This window comes from Phacochoerus africanus, chromosome X (assembly GCF_016906955.1).
Source record: "Phacochoerus africanus isolate WHEZ1 chromosome X, ROS_Pafr_v1, whole genome shotgun sequence".
In the NCBI taxonomy this organism is placed as follows: Eukaryota; Metazoa; Chordata; class Mammalia; order Artiodactyla; family Suidae; genus Phacochoerus; species Phacochoerus africanus.
The window spans coordinates 42,166,268-42,184,001 of NC_062560.1; the positions used below are offsets into that span (position 1 = coordinate 42,166,268).

The following is a 17,734-nucleotide window of genomic DNA, read 5'->3' on the forward strand; positions in this document are numbered from 1 at the left end:
TCTGGTTTGCTGCTGGCTGCATACAGAGGTGCAGCTGCCTCAGCGCCACAGAGAAGTGGAATCAACACAGGACTCTCAGTACTCGGTACTCACTACTCCTACCTCTGCCTTAGAGCCTTCTGCTGGGAACTACCTCCCCTGTCTATCCATAGGACAATATAACAGGCAACTCCTTTTATTTATTTTTTTATGATTTTTATTTTTTCCATTATAGTTGGTTTACAGTGTTCTGTCCATTTCTATTGCACAGCAAAGTGACCCAGTCTTACATATATATTCTTTTTCTCACATTATCCTCCCTCATCTTCCATCACAAGTGACTGGATAGAGTTTCCAATGCTGTACAGCAGGATCTCATTGCTTATCCACTCCAAATGCAATAGCTTGCATCTATGAACCCCAGATCCCAAGTCTGTCCCATTCCCTCCCCCTCCCCCTTGGCAACCACAAGTCTGTTCTCCAAGTCCATGAGTTTCTTTTCTGTGGAAAGGCTCATTTGTGCTGTATATTAGATTCCAGATATAAGTGATATCATATGGTATTTGTCTTTCTCTTTCTGACATTTCATTTAGTATGAGATTCTCTAGTTGCATCCATGCTGCTGCAAATGGCATTGTTTTGTTCTTTTTTATGGCTGAGTAGTATTCCATTGTGTCCTTTTATTTATTTCCTTATTTTAAAAATTTTTTTGGCCACCCCTGCAGCATGTGAAAGTTCCCAAGCCAGGGATGGAACCCTCATTATAGCAGCCACCCGAGCCACTGCAGTGCCAATGCTGGATTCTTAACACACTGCAGCATAGGAGAACTCTAAAAGTTATCTTTATAATGTAGAAACCTAGCTCACGTCACCTTCAGCAGGGTGGTCAAATTTATCACCGTCATTAACGGGGCAAACATATCACATGCCCCCAGTGCAATGTACTGAGAATGACACAATCTTGTAACTATTCTTGCCAAAAAAAATATTCCAGAGGAATGATTGAACACTTCTAAATTGAAAGATGTTCTGCAGACCTGGCCTGAACCCTTCAAAAACATCAACAGCCAGAAGAGACCAAAGCCAAACAAAAGGCTCAGAAACGGTTCCAAATTAAAAGATGCTAAAGAGACATAACAACTAAGTGCATTGGGTGATCCTTAATTCCACACTGGATAAAGAGGGAGAAAACAGCTACAAATAGCATTATTGGGAGGACTAGTGAATTCTGAATATGGGTTATATATTAGATAAAAATGTTGGATCTATGTCATATTTTCTGAATACGGCCATTGTACTGTGGTTATGGAGAATGTCCTTGTTCTTAGGAGGGGCTGAAAGGGCGAAAGTGTTGCTATGTTTGCAGTTAACAATAGCTCAGCAAAAAGAAACGAGCTAACAGATAAAGATGCCTGTTTGTCCCTCTGAACAGAGAGAAAAGGAAATGTGATGGCGAAGGGTTTACAATAGAGAAGTTATAGGTGAAGGGGAAGCAGGTGCTCGTTATTTTATTCTTGCAGCTTTCCCGTAGGTTTGAAATTTTGCAGAACAAAAACTGGGACAAAAGCTGGGAGAATAAGCAATAAATAATAAAAACAAACAAATGAATAAAAAGCTTTTGTTCCAGGTCATGTTTTCAGTGAAGCCTTTCATGACATCCCCCGAACGGCTCCCAGTCCCCAAGCACATGCACACATAACACAATGAATCACCCTCTCTTCTGGACTCTTTCATGACTATGTATCTCTCTGGCTAAACTATAAGCTCTTTGATATCTGGGCCTGTGTGTGTTGTGTTGCATCTACACAATGCTAGAACTGTACCTGACACAGATTGGATGCTCAGACGATGTTTTCTTTATTTTATTTTATATTATATTATTTTATTTTTTAGGGTCACACCTGTGGCATATGGAAGTTCCTGGGCAAGGGATAGAATCAGAGATAGAGCTGCCAACCTACGCCACAGCCATAGCAACTGGAGATCTGAGCCATGTCTGCGACCCATACCAGAGCTCACAGCAACTCCAGATCCTTAACCCACTGAGCGAGGCCTGGGATCGAACCCCCATCCTTGTTGATACTAGTTGGGCTTGTTACCACTGAGCCGCAATGGGAACTTCCAATGCTTTTTAAAAAATTAACCAGCTGATTCTTGAGGCTTGGAAAGCGTTCAGTAAGTAGGCAGGAGTGAGAAAGTTTTCTCAATCGAGCGGAATGGCTTGGGCAAAAGTAAGGAAGCACACGTGTATATTTTGCCAATTACCAAGAACATTTGATTTCTTTGGTCAGAACTGAAGCTTTATGTAGGCAGAAGGGCCTAGCACACAGGCCTTAATAAAAATTTGGGGAGTCAATGAATGAATGATATTGGAAAAGCAGGCTTAGATCAGAAAGGAAAGAGCCTTGTCTACTAAATTGAGAAATCTGAATGTGAACTAGTTTTTGTTTGTTTGTTTGTTTTGTTTTTTTAGGGCCGCACCTGTGGCATATGGAAGTTCTCAGGCTAGGGGTTGAATCAGAGCTATAGCTGCTGGCTTAAGCCACAGCCACAGCAACGTGGGATCCGAGCCACGTCTGCCACCTACACCATAACTTACTGGCAACACCAGATCCTTAACCCACTGAGCAAGGCCAGGGATCAAACCCACATCCTCATGGATACTAGTCAGGTTTGTAACCCATTGAGCTGCAATGGGAACTCCTACCTAGGAAAAGTTTTACAGTGGAGGCTTTTTGTTTCTTTAAAAAATTTATTGAAGTATAGTTGATTTACAATGTTGTGTTAATTTCTACTGTGCAGCAAAGTGATTCAGGTATATATATATAGATTTATATATATATATATATATGTATTCTTTTTCATATTTTTTCCACTACAGTTTATCATAGGCTATTGAATATAATTCCGGGTGTTTATTCATCCTATATATGCTAGTTTGCATCTGCTAATCCCAAACTCCCAGTCATTCCCTTCCCTCCCCCCTCCCCCTCGGCAACCACAAGTCTGTTCTCTGTGTCTGTGAGTCTGTTTCTGTACAGTGGAGTTTTAAGATATCCCAAATCCCTCAGCTGAAACGGCATCACAGGATATTGGCTGGGGAAAAAAAATCTACTTAATATGAGCCATGTTTGTCTTTGAGAATGGCGTATGGAATCATTTCGGGGTTTTTTTAACTCCATTTTTTACGTTTTCAGGAGCACACTTTTGCACACAACCCCAAATGGCAAGGAGTGCTGCAGAAGGTAATGAGTCTCTTAGCTGCTCTGTGAAAGAATTTGTTAGTTTTAGGTTACAGTTGTTTTGAATCTTCAGTCAAATTCTACAAAAATCTTAGCCGAGAGGAAATGCAAATCTCAGGGAGTGTTTTAAAAATCTATTTTGGGCCCAGTTATGATGTAGCATTGACTTGTTCCAGAATTTTGAACATTACCAGGGAGAGGCCATCGGCGTAGTCAAAATGACTTGTAGTTTACAAAGCCCGCAGACATTCTTTTTGGAGAAAGTAGACAAGATAATTTGAGCTGTTGTTTCAGGTAATAAAGTAGAATCAAGTGATGAATCATTTGGGCCATATGCACAAATGGACAGTGACACAGCTAAATTAGTCACAACTGCTCACCACAGGCCAACTTCACTCGTAGATAAAGGGCTGTATATCAGCCATGTTCCCTTAAAAATAGTCCTGATGTGTCTGTGAGCAGGGACATAATTCTATGGCTACAATCAACAAAGAAGTATCAGGCCAGCTCACCAAGCCCAGCCACAGCCCTATCTCGCTGCAGTTTTATAGAGATTAGCCTATCACATGAGCCAAATGCGGTGCCCCCAATTTAAAACATGATACTGTTACTCTGTAGAAAAAAAGTGTAAGCCCTGCTCAACAACAAGATAGACGCATTCATAGATTTGGTGTTCACTGTGGTCCAATAATTGAGGCATGATATAGATATCTGGTAACAGAACATTTTAAAACACTAAGACAGATAAGAATTCGGCTCAAAACATAAATGACTCTGAAGAAAGATAAAAGAAGAGGGAGCCGGTGTTTCTCTAAAGACCCGACCCTGCGGCCAAGTCCTCCCTGTAGCAAGCTGTCATTGCCATGGAAACCAGTGGGAAGGGCAGTGAGGGATTGTGACGCTTGCACTGGGCCCGGGGGCGGGGGGACACATGGATACAGTGAGAGGTGGTGTCCAGTGACCGGTGTACTTGTCCCCCGGACCCTCTCCAGAGACTTCACGGAGCTGAAGCTTCCTGAACTCGCTCCCAGGAGCAGTGCCCCAAACCAGCCCAGAGAGACCCCTGTCCTGCTGCCTTGATGACGACACCGCCGTGTCCCATCTCGGCTCAGGCTGTCCAGCAGCCCACCGTCCACAGCCTCTCCCAGATAACCGGCAGTCTGTACCTTGGCAATGGTGCGGCAGCCAACAGCAAACTCATGCTATCTGCTCACCACATCACCACCGTCGTCAATGTGTCCATGGAGGTGGCCGACGTGTTCTTCGAAGACATCCAGTACGTACACGTGCCGGTGGCGGATGCTCCCACCTCGCGCCTCTATGACTTTTTTGACCCTATCGCGGATCAGATCCACAGCGTGGAAATGAAGCAGGGCCGAACGCTGCTGCACTGCGCCGCGGGGGTGAGCCGTTCTGCCGCTCTCTGCCTTGCCTACCTCATGAAGTACCGCTCCATGTCGCTGCTGGACGCCCACACGTGGACCAAGTTGTGCCGCCCCATCATCCGGCCCAACAGCGGCTTTTGGGAACAGCTCATCCATTATGAATTCAAGCTGTTTAGTAAGAACACCGTTCACATGGTCGATTCCCCGGTGGGTCTGATTCCTGACATCTATGAGAAAGACGTCTGCTTGACGATGCCCATGTGAGAGGCCGTTCGAGGCCAGCCCCTGACCTCTGCTGCAGATCCTGCCCCAACACTGAACTGAACGTTGAACTTCGTTGGTAAAGAAACGACATCACCTTTTAGAAGGGCACGTGAAAAGGGGGGAGGGGGGATGTTTTTAGCTTAGGATGCTTTATCTTTAAAGAATAAAATTCATTCAATGTAAAATGGTGACAGTGTTTCTTATCCTGTGAGTGGCAGGGCATGGCTGCTGGGGCCTGGCGGGAGAGGCGCGAGGTGGTGCCCAGTTCAGATGCGCCTGTGTTTTGGGACCTGCCAGAGGCTGACTAATCCAAGGTTGAGTCCCCCCCAATCCCACCTCGTTCTTCCCAACTCAAAGTTAGCGCGTTAGACATCGCGGCATTCCCATGTGCTTCTTTTAAGTGCCAAGCTACTGGATAAGTAGGTTTCTTGGGGTTTTCTGGGAGTCCTCGGGGGAGCCTCAGGCCGCTCCTGCCCCCACCTTCAACTACGGTGGCCCGACTCTGGTTTTCTAGATTAGATATACATATAAAATAGTTTCCCAAAAAACCCATCCCACTAAATAAATTTGATTTTTTTTTTTGTCTTTTTGCCATTTCTTGGGCCGCTCCCGCGGCATATGGAGGTTCCCAGGCTAGGGGTCGAATCGGAGCCCTAGCTGCCAGCCTACACCAGAGCCACAGTAACGCGGGATCCGATCCGAGTCTGCAACCTACACCACAGCTCACGGCAACGCCGGATCCTTAACCCACTGAGCAAGGGCAGGGACCGAACCCGCAACCTCATGGTTCCTAGTCGGATTCGTTAACCACTGCACCACGACGGGAACTCCTGAAAATATTTTTGCCAGTGCCATACTATATGGCAGGGTCTCAGGGTGCCCTCGGCAACCCTCACCATCCTTTGTGAAAAAGGAACATTAATCCCCTTCTCCAGGGCACCTGCAAAGAGAGAAAGAGGAGTTCCGGTTGCGGCTCAGCATCTGAAGGACCTTTTGCTCCAAACCCTCCTCCACGCCTGCTTCCACAAAAGGAGAGCCCTGGGATGCAATGGGGGGGACTGGCGGGGGTGGGAGAGGAGTCTCTATGAAAACCTCTGCTCTCGATGGATTGTCTCCTTTTACAGAGAGAAGACCGGGCTCACGGAATACAAGGGCTAGCGTGGCAGAGCCCCCACAAAGCAGCCGTTCTGGCAGAAACCCAGAAGGAAAATTTCTTTTCAAACATCTTAAAAAGAAATGTGTTTGGGTATATGTATGTGTGCATGTGTTTTCATTTTTTTTTAATACCTAAATTAACAGACCATAAAATTAACTCTCGTGGGACATAGAATTCTATCACTGTTAACAATGCGTAGATGTGTGTAGCCGCTGCCGCACGCAGGGTACGGAGCAGTTCCATGACTCCAAAATTTTCCTCATACTTTCCCTTCCGAGTCAAACTCCCACCCCCACCTCAACCTCTGGCGAGCACTGATGTGTTCTTCGTCCAGTATTCTTGGCTTTACCAGAATATTCCGTACATGGAGTCAAACAGAAGGTGACAGGCTTATCTCCATCTTTGCGATTCACCCCTGTTGTATTCCATTGTATGGATGTACCCCTGTACCCCAGGTGGTTTTGCATTCACCTGTGAAGGATATTTGGGCTTGTATTACCTCCCTAGGGGCTGCTGGAACAAAATACCCACAACCGGGTGGCTTCAAACAACAGAAATTTCTTTTCTTTTCTTTTTTGTCTTTTCTAGGGCAACACCTATGGCATATGGAGGTTCCCAGGCTAGGGGTCTAATCAGAGCTGTAGCCACCAGCCTACACCACAGCCACTGCAACGCGGGATCCGAGACGCATCTGCAACCTGCACCATAGCTCACGGCAACAATGGATCCTTAACCCACTGAGCGAGGCTAGGGATCCAACCCGCAACCTCATGGTTCCTAGTCGGATTCATTTCCACTGCGCCACGATAGGAACTCCCAGAAATTTCTTTCCTCACAGTTCTGGGGGCCAGAGTCCTAAATGAAGGTCTCTGCAGGGCCAGGAGCCCTCTGAAAGCTGTCGGGGGTGAGGGATTGGGGGGGGGGGGGACTCTTTCCTTGTCTCTTCCTCCTGTCTAGTGGTTGCAGGCAATCCTTGACATTCCTTGACTTGTAGATGCTTCACTCCAATGGCTGTGTGGCCACATTCCTTTTTGTGTCTTCATATCTGTCTTCCCTCTGTGCACATCTGTGTCCAAATTTCCCTCTTCTTATAGGACACCAATCGTATTAGCGGCTCCATCTACTCCAGTATGACTCCAACAACTCTGTTTCCAAATAAGGTCACATTCTGAGGTTCTGGGGGTTAGGACTTCAACTTTTTTTTAATTTTTATTTTTTATTTTTAGGGCTACACCAGTGGCATATGGAGGTTCCCAGGCTAGGGGTGGAATCAGAGCTACAGCTGCCAGCTACACCACAGCCACAGAAACAGGGGATCCAAGCCACGTCTACAACCTACACCACAGCTCATGGCAATGCCGGGTCCTTAACCCACTGAGCAAGGCCAGGGATCAAACCCTCATCCTCATGGACACTAGTCGGGTTCGTTACCACTGAGCCACAGTGGGAACTCCCAGGGTTGCCATGTTAAGAAGCCTGACCTAGCAATTGCTGTTGTCCCTTCCTCAGGCAGACAAAGTCACCAACTGGTGTTTTAAAATATTTTCATGGGAGTTTCCTGAAGGCCTAGTGGTTAAGGATGTGGCATTGTCACTGCTGTGGCTCAGGTCACTGCCAAGGTGTGGGTTTAATTCCTGGCCCAGGAATTTCCAGGTACTGATGGCATGGCCAAAAAAAGAAAAAAAAAGGTGGGGGGGAAGGATGAGTATAAATTATATTAAAAAAAAAAGTTTTCACAAATTCTTGGACACTACAGCCACCAAGGTGGAATCTACCCTTTCCCTTTGCATGTGAGCTGGCCTGTGGTTACGCACTTCTATGCATAGAATGTGAAGGAAGTGACTGCTAGGTCATAAAAGGTAGGACAGGAGTTTCCATGTGGCTCAGTGGTAACGAACACAACTAGTATCCATGAGGACCCAGGTTCGATCCCTGGCCTCGCTCAGTGGGTCAGAGGATCCTGAGTGGTTGTGACTATGGCATAGACTGGCAGCCACAGCTCTGATTCAACCCCTAGCCTGGGAACTTCTATAAGCTGAAGCTGTGACCCTAAAAAGACAAACAAACAAAAAAGTAGTGCAGGAGTTTCTGTGTGGCTCAGTGGGTTAAGGATCCAACCGAGTGTCCGTGAGGATGGAGGTTCAATTCCTGGCCTTGCTCAGTGTGTTAAAGGTTTAGCATGGTGCTTGTTTGTAATTCAAAAATTTAGGAGTTCCCGTTGTGGCGCAGTGGTTAACGAATCCGACTAGGAACCATGAGGTTGCGGGTTCGGTCCCTGCCCTTGCTCAGTGGGTTAAGGATCTGGCGTTGCCGTGAGCTGTGGTGTAGGTCGCAGACGCGGCTCAGATCCCGCGTTGCTGTGGCTCTGGTGTAGGCTGGCAGCTAGGGCTCCGATTCGACCCCTAGCCTGGGAACCTCCATATGCCACAGGAGCGGCCCAAAGAAATAGCAAAAAGACCAAAAAAAAAAAATTTAAACTTATATGTAATTAAATCTATGAGTCTTTTTTTTTTTTTTTTTGCTACACCTACCGCCTATGGAAGTTCCTAAGCCAGAGATCAAACCGATGCCACAGCAGTGACACTAGGCATTTCAGCAGTGACAATGCCAGATCCTTAACCCACGGAGCCACCAGGGAACTCCTATGCATCTTTTTTGTTTTTGCTTCTGAAGATACTTTAAAGGTTTTCTCCATTGCATATCATAAAAATGTTATATATTATTTTCTCCTCATTTATATTTTTCACTTATAAACCTTTCCTCCAATTTTTTGGGCCACACCCGTGGCATGTGGAAGTTCCCAAGGCAGTGACTGAACCTGCCACAGCAGCAGTGGCCCAAGTAGCTTGTAGTGACAAGGCTGGATCCTTAACCTGCTGAGCCATGAGGAAATTCCTCCCCCAAGTTTTTATTTGAAAATTTTCAGGGAGTTCCCGTCGTGGCTCAGTGGTTAATGAATCCGACTAGGAACCATGAAGTTTCGGGTTCAATCCCTGGCCTTGCTCAGTGGGTTAAGGATCTGTCGTTGCCATGAGCTGTGGTGTAGGTTGCAGACGCGGCTCGGATCCCGCATTGCTGTGGCTCTGGTGTAGGCCAGCGGCTACAGCTCCGATTCAACCCCTAGCCTGGGAACCTCCATATGCCGTGGGTGTGGCCCTAGAAAAGACAAAAAAAAAAAAAGAAAAAATTTTCAGATATTTAAATAAGTTAGACAATTGTTAGCCTTTTGTCATATGTTCTTTCTCTGTCAATATAATGCTTTTTTTTTTCCTGATCCATTTGAAAGTTTCAGATAGCATGATCCTTCACCTTGAATATTTCAAAATACATCCCCTAAGAATAAGGACATTCTCCTACATACTCACAATATCATTATCAAACCTAAGCCAGTTAAGTAACAGCAATTCTCTCTTAATCCATAGTTAAAATTTTCCCACTTATGTCCTTAATGTCTTTTATAGCTATTTTTTCTTTCCCAAACAGATCTAATTAAGGTCCTACAATGTACTTAATTACTGTATTTATTTTTCTTGTAATCTAGAACACTGCTTCTGATCTTGTTTCTCGACATTTTCCTCTTCCTTCCCTCCTTCCTTCCTTTTTTCTTTCTTTTTTTTTCCTCTGTACAGGTGATGTGGAAGATCCTGGCCCAGGGATCCAACCTTGTGCCAGAGTTGTGACCTGCACCATAGCTATGGCAATGTGAGATCCTTACCCGTCCCCCACCCCCGCCACCAGAACTTCTGACATTTTCTTTTTGATGAGTCCAAAACAATTTTGTGGTATAATGTCCAGCACTCTGGATGTGTCCAATTATTTCCTCATGCTATTGCTTTACTAGTTCCTTTATTACCTGCATTTTCTTTAAACTGAATGTTAGGAGTTCCCTGGTGGCTCAGCGGGTTAAGGCTCCAGTGTTGACACTGCCGTGGCTCTGGTTACAGCTGTGGTGCATGTTTAATCCCTGGCCTGGGAACTTCATGTCCAGGACGTGGCCAAAAAACCCCACCAAAATATTTTGAAAATAAAACAACAACTACTGGATGTTTGGTCTAGAGGTCTGATTAAATTTGGGTCAAGCAAGAGTTCCCGTTGTGGCGCAGTGGTTAACGAATCCGACTAGGAACCATGAGGTTGCGGGTTCGGTCCCTGCCCTTGCTCAGTGGGTTAAGGATCTGGCGTTGCCCTGAGCTGTGGTGTTGGTTGCAGATGCGGCTCGGATCCCGCATTGCTGTGGCTCTGGTGTAGGCTGGCAGCTAGGGCTCCGATTCGACCCCTAGCCTGGGAACCTCCATATGCCGCGGGAGCGGCCCAAGAAATGGCAAAAAGACAAAAAAAAAAAAAAAAATTTGGGTCAAGCACTTTTTTCCTAGAATGCTTCAGAAGTTGCAGCACATCAGGAGGCAGAAATGCCTGTTTGTCCCATTAGCAATGATGCTAAGTTTGATCACTTAGTTAAGGTGCCAACCACCAGATACTTGCCTTTAAAGCCGGTAAGCAATCTGGAGGCCGATACTTTTATCCTATGGGAACATCGTGCTCTATCCAATCATATTAGCATTCATTGATGAACCTCGCCTCAATTAATTATTACATGGAGGACCATATAACACTTAAATCTGTCCCAAACCAATTTTGGCATATGGTATAAATTGGAGCTACTTGATTTTTAAAAATAATTTCGAGATGGTGCAAAACCGCCATACACAGATTTGTGTCTGTGTTTGTTCCTTCTGGTTTGTTACATTGTCTGTAATTTCTTGTTCCCTATCACATTCCTTAAAATTGTTGCAGGCTTCATAACAGGCTGTGACATCTGGTAGAGCAAGGACATCCCCCCACCATGCCCCCACAGTTAACCCTTCTTTTTCAGAGGCTTTTTGTTGTTGTTGTTAGCTTCCTTCTGAAGAAACCATTTTCATAGCTATGGCAGTTTGGATTGGAATTCCTGTTTTCTTGCGTATTCGTCAAGGCGGAATCAGGAAAACAGAAACCATGGTAGTTATTTTATCAGAGAAAATCTAATAGAAAGCAACCAGTTATTGGAGGACTGAAAGGCAAAAATAGAACACACGTTTTTACATATTTACCCAAATAGAAGATCTTTGATCCAGGATGTGAAACTTGATCAGTAACGTGTGAATCATATTTCTGGAGTTTGTATAGCTTAAGCCTAAAGGCTCGTAACGTTAGAAAATTTTAATTTAATGTATATACACACACATTCAAGTCTTTACAGTTTAATGTTTAGAAAACAGCTTTTGCCTGCTAAAATATTTACTATTATATCTGTCATATTACCAACGAGACATCTGTGACATCATATGATTATCTGTCCTGACCTACACTGTTGAGGTTAAGAGGTAAAAACATATTGGAGTTCCCTGGTGGCTCAGTTGTTTAAGGATCTGGCATTGTCTCTGCTGTGGCTTGGGTCACTGCTGTGGCATGCATTCGATCCCTGGCCTAGAAACTCCATATGCTTTGGGGGCAGCAAAGAAAGAAAGAAAGAGAGAGAGAAAAGAAAGAAAAAGATATACAATAAGAGAGTTACATTTACCTGCCGGTACCTGAGAACGCATCTCCAGCTACCTCAGTGTCTCCTTCCCATACACCTCATTGTTTCCCTATTAATTAGGGACAGAGGCATGTGGGGAGGTGACCTCTTGACCACATTTTGGGATTGCCTGATAAGGGGAGAGGAGGCAGTGAAAACATGAATTTTTTTTTATGATTTTTATTTTTTTCATTATAGCTGGTTTAGAGTTGTTCTGTCAATTTTCTGCTTTGCAGCAAGGTAACCCAGTCACACATACATGTATACATTCTTTTTTCTCCCATTATCAGGCTCCATCATAAGTGACCAGACATAGTTCCCAGTGCTACACAGCAGGATCTCATTGCTTATCCATTCCAAAGGCAATAGACTGCATCTATTAACCTCAAGTTCCCAATCCATCCCGCTCCCTCCTCCTCCCCCTTGGCAACCACAAGTCTATTCTCCAGGTCCATGATTTTCCTTTCTGCGGAAAGGTTCATTTGTGACGCATATTCGATTCCAGATATAAGTGATATCATATGGTGTTTGTCTTTCTCTTTCTGACTTACTCCACTTAGCATGAGAGTTTCCGGTTCCATCCAGAAAACATGAATTTTATGGTAGCCTTTTGGTGCCTGGGCCAGACTCCCTGCCAGATCCTCTCCATCTGGAGAGATGGATCCAGGTCTCGTCACTAGCTGTGCTCAGAAAGTACACATAACAAGACTTTCTGAAATAGGGCTTAACAGTGTTAGAATCTGGACTCACAATTGGCTTCTTTCTTCAATAGCCTCGATGGTGAGGGAATAAAAAATGAATATGGAACTTGGCCAAGTGAGAAAGTTTGTGTGATAAATTTGATTGAAACTTGGAGGCTCCAAGGTTAGGCAGGTCTGGGACCTGTGCTGGGGAAAGCGAGAGTTTGCATTCATTTCCAGCTTTATTGCATGATGGTCAAAGAATATGGCCTGTTTAATTTTTGCTTTAATAGCACTGAGATTTTCTCATTAGCTATCTCTTGAGCAGTGAAACATGCATTACCTACTGGTAGGATTCTAAGTATATATTTATATGTATATATACATAGATAGATATACACACACATATATAGGTGTATATATATATATGCACTTAGAATAAAAGTATATGTTTTATGATATTTTATCACTTAAAAAATTTTAAGGCGTTCCCGTTGTGGCGCAGCGGAAACGAATCCGACTAGGAACCATGAGGTTGCGGGTTCGATCCCTGGCCTCGCTCAGGGGGTTAAGGATCTTACCGTGAGCTGTGGTGTAGGTCGCAGACACGGCTCAGATCCTGTGTTGCTGTGGCTGTGGTGTAGGCCGGCAGCTACAGCTCTGATTCGACCTCTAGCCTGGGAACCTCCATAGGCCGAGGGTGCGGCCCTAAAAAGACAAAAAAAAAAAAAAAATTGAATGGGTAATATACTTGTGATTCAGCATTCAAATGCTTCACAAGGGTATATAAAGTGAAAAGGCTCCTCATGTCTGTCATCTAGCCAACCAGTTCTCCTCCCCAAAGGCAGTTAATGTTATTAGTTTTTCCTCTCTCCTTCTCAGATATTACTTTATACATCTACCAGGAATGACATATACCTGCTTTCTCATTTTTCAACAAATGGTAGCATATTTTATGCACCATTCTCTATCTTGTTTCTTTTTGTTTAATAATATATGGTACAGGCCAGACTATGTCAGTAAAAGAGAACCTCCTCATTCTCTTATGTGGATTGTATACATTGTATGGATGTGTCATAATTCATCTAACCTGTCCCTGTCTTTGGCCACACCCTTAGCATATGGAAGTGCCCAGGCCAGGGATCGAACCCTTGCCAAGCAGTGACCTGAGCCACAGCAGTGACAATGCCAGATCCTTAATCCCTGCTGTGCCACCAGGGAACTTCTAACTTGTCCCTTATTGAAGGACATTTTTTTTTTTTTTGTCTTTTTGCCTTTTCTAGGGCTGCTCCCGCAGCATATGGAGGTTCCCAGGTTGGGGGTCTAATCAGAACTGTAGCCGCCGGCCTATGTCAGAGCCACAGCAACGCCAGATCCGAGCCACATCTGCAACCTACACCACAGCTCACGGCAATGCTGGATCCTTAACCCACTGAGCGAGGCCAGGGATCGAACCTGCAACCTCATGGTTCCTGGTCAGATTTGTTAACCACTGCACCATGACAGGAACTCCTTGATGGACATTTAGGCTGTTGCCATAATTTCACTATTACAAATAATGTTGCGATAAGTAAACTCAGCGCGGCCCTAGAAAAGGCAAAAAGACAAAAAAAAAGGCAACTCTTGCAGTTTAGTTTCCGTACATAAATTATTTTACTCATGTGCAAGTACATCCACGGGCTATGATTAGACATGGAAATAGTGGTTCAAGAAAACCTCATTTTCCACCCTCGTGTCTCCTTTTCTACTCACAAAACTACCACATACATTCACGCAGAATATTTCACCACTGACACTTCTGGTCACCAGATTTTATGGAGGTTCTTCCTCCCACCAAGCAATTTTCAGTGCCACCAGCTGGTGTCCTACAATTTAACTCAATTCTGACACTATCTACCTGGGGATTGCATCAGATCCCACTGCTTAAGGGCTCTCCCAAGACTGTTCCTTCCACTTCAGATGCCAACTGCAAGTAGTCGGTCCCAAGGGTACCTACAGCGACTGTGGCTACACATAGGAGGTTCCCACAACCCCCTCGTCAGGTTCAATTAATTTGCTAGAGGGGCTCACACACCGTAGGGAAAGGCTTACTTCAGGTTTACCAGTTTATTAAAGGGTAGGATAAAAGATACAGATGAACAGCCAGATGAAGAGATATACAGGGCGAGGTCTGAGAGGGTCCTGAGCACAGGAGTGTCATCTCCGTGCAGTTGGGGTGCAGCACCCTCCTGGTATGGAGATGGTTCACCAACCTGGAAGCTTCTGGAACCCCATGCTTTCGGGATTTTTTAGGGTATGATTCATCATTAACTCCATTTTCAGCCCTCTCCCTTCTCTAGAGAATGGGGCCAGTGGGGGTGGGGGGGGTTGAAAATTCCAACCTCTCACCATGGCTTGTCTTTCTAGGGACCCTTCCCATTCAAGAACCATCCAGGCCCCCCTAGAGTCACTTCATTAGAACAAAAGATGCTTCTAGTGCTCTTATCAGGTAGGAAATGACAAGGTTTTTTTTAGGAGCTCTGTGTCAAGAGTGGGGAGGGAGAGGGCAGACACCAGTGTATGTATTTTCTATTATCTAATAATTTCTTACTTTGAAATTTTGATAAACATGGCCAGATTAATTCCTATGGATGTTATTAATATCTAACAGCAATGTATCAAACTACCTGCGTCCTCAGAGTCAGCAGCATAGGGTATTATATTTTGTATCTTTGGCCATTCTGACTAGTGAAAAATGGTATCTCAGTTTACACTTAATTTGTTTGTCTTTGAATTCTAACATCCTTTTATTCTTTTAAGAGCCGTTTGTATTTTTCTTTCTATGAACCGGCTGCTCATATCAATTTTTTATTAGATTGTTAGTCTTTTTTTTTTCTTATTTATTTGTAGGAAAGAACTCAGAGAAATAAAGCTTTTGATTGTAATAAGAATTTCAAATATTATCTCCAATTTTTTCATGTGTCCTTTGACTTTGCTTAGAATGCATTTGCCAGGCAGAGGTAACTTTTATTTAGTCTAATTTATGTATGTATGTTTTTATTTTTATGACTCTTGGGTTCGGTGTCATTTCCAAAAAGGCTTTCCACACCCTAAGATTATACTAAAAAGTCTACCATGGCTCTCCAAGTACTTTCATGGTTTCAATTTAAACATTTAAATATTTGATCTATGTGGAATATATTCTGGTGCAAAGTATGAGATATGAACCCAACATGACTTGTTTTTTAGATTGCTACCACAGTTCTTATCCATATACAAATTTTTTGTTTTGTTTTGTCTTTTTAGGGCCACACCTGCGGCATATGAAAGTTTCCAGGCTAAGGGTTGAATTGGAGCTGCAGCAACAGTCACAGTAATGCAGGATCCAAACCGTGTCTGGGACCTATACCACAGCTCACAGCAACACCGGATCCTTAACCCACTGAGAGAAGCCAGGGATTGAACCCGTATCCTCATGCAACAGTCACAGTAATGCAGGATCCAAACCGTGTCTGGGACCTATACCACAGCTCACAGCAACACCGGATCCTTAACCCACTGAGCAAAGCCAGGGATTGAACTCGTATCCTCATGGATACTAGTCGGTTTCGTTACCACTGAGCCACCATGGGAACTTCTATGTATAATTTATAATATAAGAAAATATAAGAAACGATTCACATATAGTTTCTATGTAATCCATAATGTATATTTTAATAGTATTCATATTCCTTATATTCTTATTTATTATTATTATTTTTTCATTTGTGGCCTCCCCATGGCATATGGTGTTCCTGGGCCAAGGGGTCCCATCCAAGCAGCAGTCCTTACTTTAGGCGCAGCTGCAGCAATGCTGGATACTTAACCCACTGGGCTGGGCTGGGATTGAACTGGTGTCCCAGCACTCCCGAGATGCTGCTGTTGTGGCACCACAACAGGATCTCCTTTATCTATTTATTTAATTTTTATTTTTTGGCCACATGTGCAGCATATGGAAGTTCCTGGGCCCAGGGGTTGAATCCGAGCTGCAGCTGCGACCTAAGCCATAGCTGTGGCAACGCTGGATTCTTGACCCACTTCGCTGGGCCAGGGATCGAACCTGTGCTTCAGCGGCAGCCAGAGCCACTGCAGAGACAAGGACAGATCCTTAATCCAGTGTGCCACAGTGGGAATTCCCGTATTTATTTTTCGATCTGCTTGATATGCCCATTAACTAAGAGGTATGTTAGTCTCATATTGCTATTGTCTGTGGGTCAATTTCTCTCTATATTTCTGGGATGAAATGTTAACTTGGCTAGGGTGTTGTGCACATTTGTTTGGTCAAACACTAGGCTAGATGTTGCTGTGAAGGTATTTGTGGATGGGATTAAGATTTGTCAATTGACTTCAGCTAAAGCAGATTATCTCCATTTTGTGGGGGAGCCTCATCCAATGAGGGGAAGGCCTTAAGAGCAAAGACTGTGGTTTCCCAAAGAAGAAGCAATGTTGTCTCAAGACTGCAGTATAGAAACTCTGCCTGAGTTTGCAGGCTGCTGGCCTGTCCCGCAGATCTTGGACTCAAGTCTGCAATATCAGCTCTTATCCGAGTTTCTAGCCTGTTGGCCCCCCTACAGATCTATAGATCTTGGACTTGCCAGTCCGCATGCGATGACATGAGCCAATTCCTTCAAATAAATCTCTCTCTGCTAGTTTTGTTTGTCTGGAGAACCTTGACTAATGCAATTTCTAATAACATATATGTGTATATTTTGTATTTGTTTGTTTTGGCCATGCCCATGGTATGTGGGAGTTCCAGGGCCAGGGGTCAAACCTGTGCCACAGCAGCAACTCAAGCTACAGCAGTGACAATGCCAAATCCTTAGCCCCCTGAGCCCCGAGGGAACTCCTTTCCTATATATTTTGATAGTATGATAGTCTGGCATTGAAGGTCAAGACACTGAGAATTTTATTTGTATCCTTTTACTAGTATAAAATTAACTCTTGAAGTTACCACTGTGGCACAATGGGATTGACAGTGTCTCTGCTGGGGCAGGAACACAGGTTCGATTCTCAGCCTGGCACAATGGGTTAAAGATCTGGCATTGCCACAGCTGTGGTATAGATTGCAACTGAGGCTCAGATTTGATAGCCTGGCCTGGGAAATCCATATGCCTCAGGGCAGCCAAAGAAAAAAAAAATTAGCTCTCTTTGCCTGATTAATGCTTTTTGTCTTGATTTAATAATATTACCAACTCCCCCTTCCTTTTTTTGGTCTGCATTTATCTAATATATCTTTGCCTATTTTTTACTTTGTAACATGTTATGTCATTTTTAAAATAGTATGTCTCCTGTGACTAGATTATACTTAATCTCTTTTACTCAACCAAGTCTTTTAATAGGGGATTTACATTTTAAAATTCTGAAATCTTTGGTTTTATGCCATTTTGTTCTATGACTTATTTACTGACATTTCGCTGCCGTTTTCTTGATTTTCAGTTTTGTTTTTATCTTCT

The 17,734-nt window shown here is 44.1% G+C and overlaps 1 protein-coding gene across 1 annotated transcript; it reads left to right on the plus strand.

Annotated features, from left to right (window-relative positions):
• Positions 1 to 4,114: 4,114 nt before the first annotated feature.
• Positions 4,115 to 4,926, plus strand: DUSP21 (dual specificity phosphatase 21). Its single transcript, XM_047765608.1, has one exon. It carries the CDS (start codon positions 4,301 to 4,303, stop codon positions 4,868 to 4,870), a length of 570 nt encoding a protein of 189 aa, XP_047621564.1. The 5' UTR covers positions 4,115 to 4,300; the 3' UTR covers positions 4,871 to 4,926.
• The last annotated feature ends 12,808 nt before the right edge of the window (positions 4,927 to 17,734 follow it).

Bases quoted from the DNA above. Each gene is read 5' to 3' on its own strand.
- DUSP21 (XM_047765608.1), top strand. From the start codon at position 4,301: ATGACGACACCGCCGTGTCCCATCTCGGCTCAGGCTGTCCAGCAGCCC.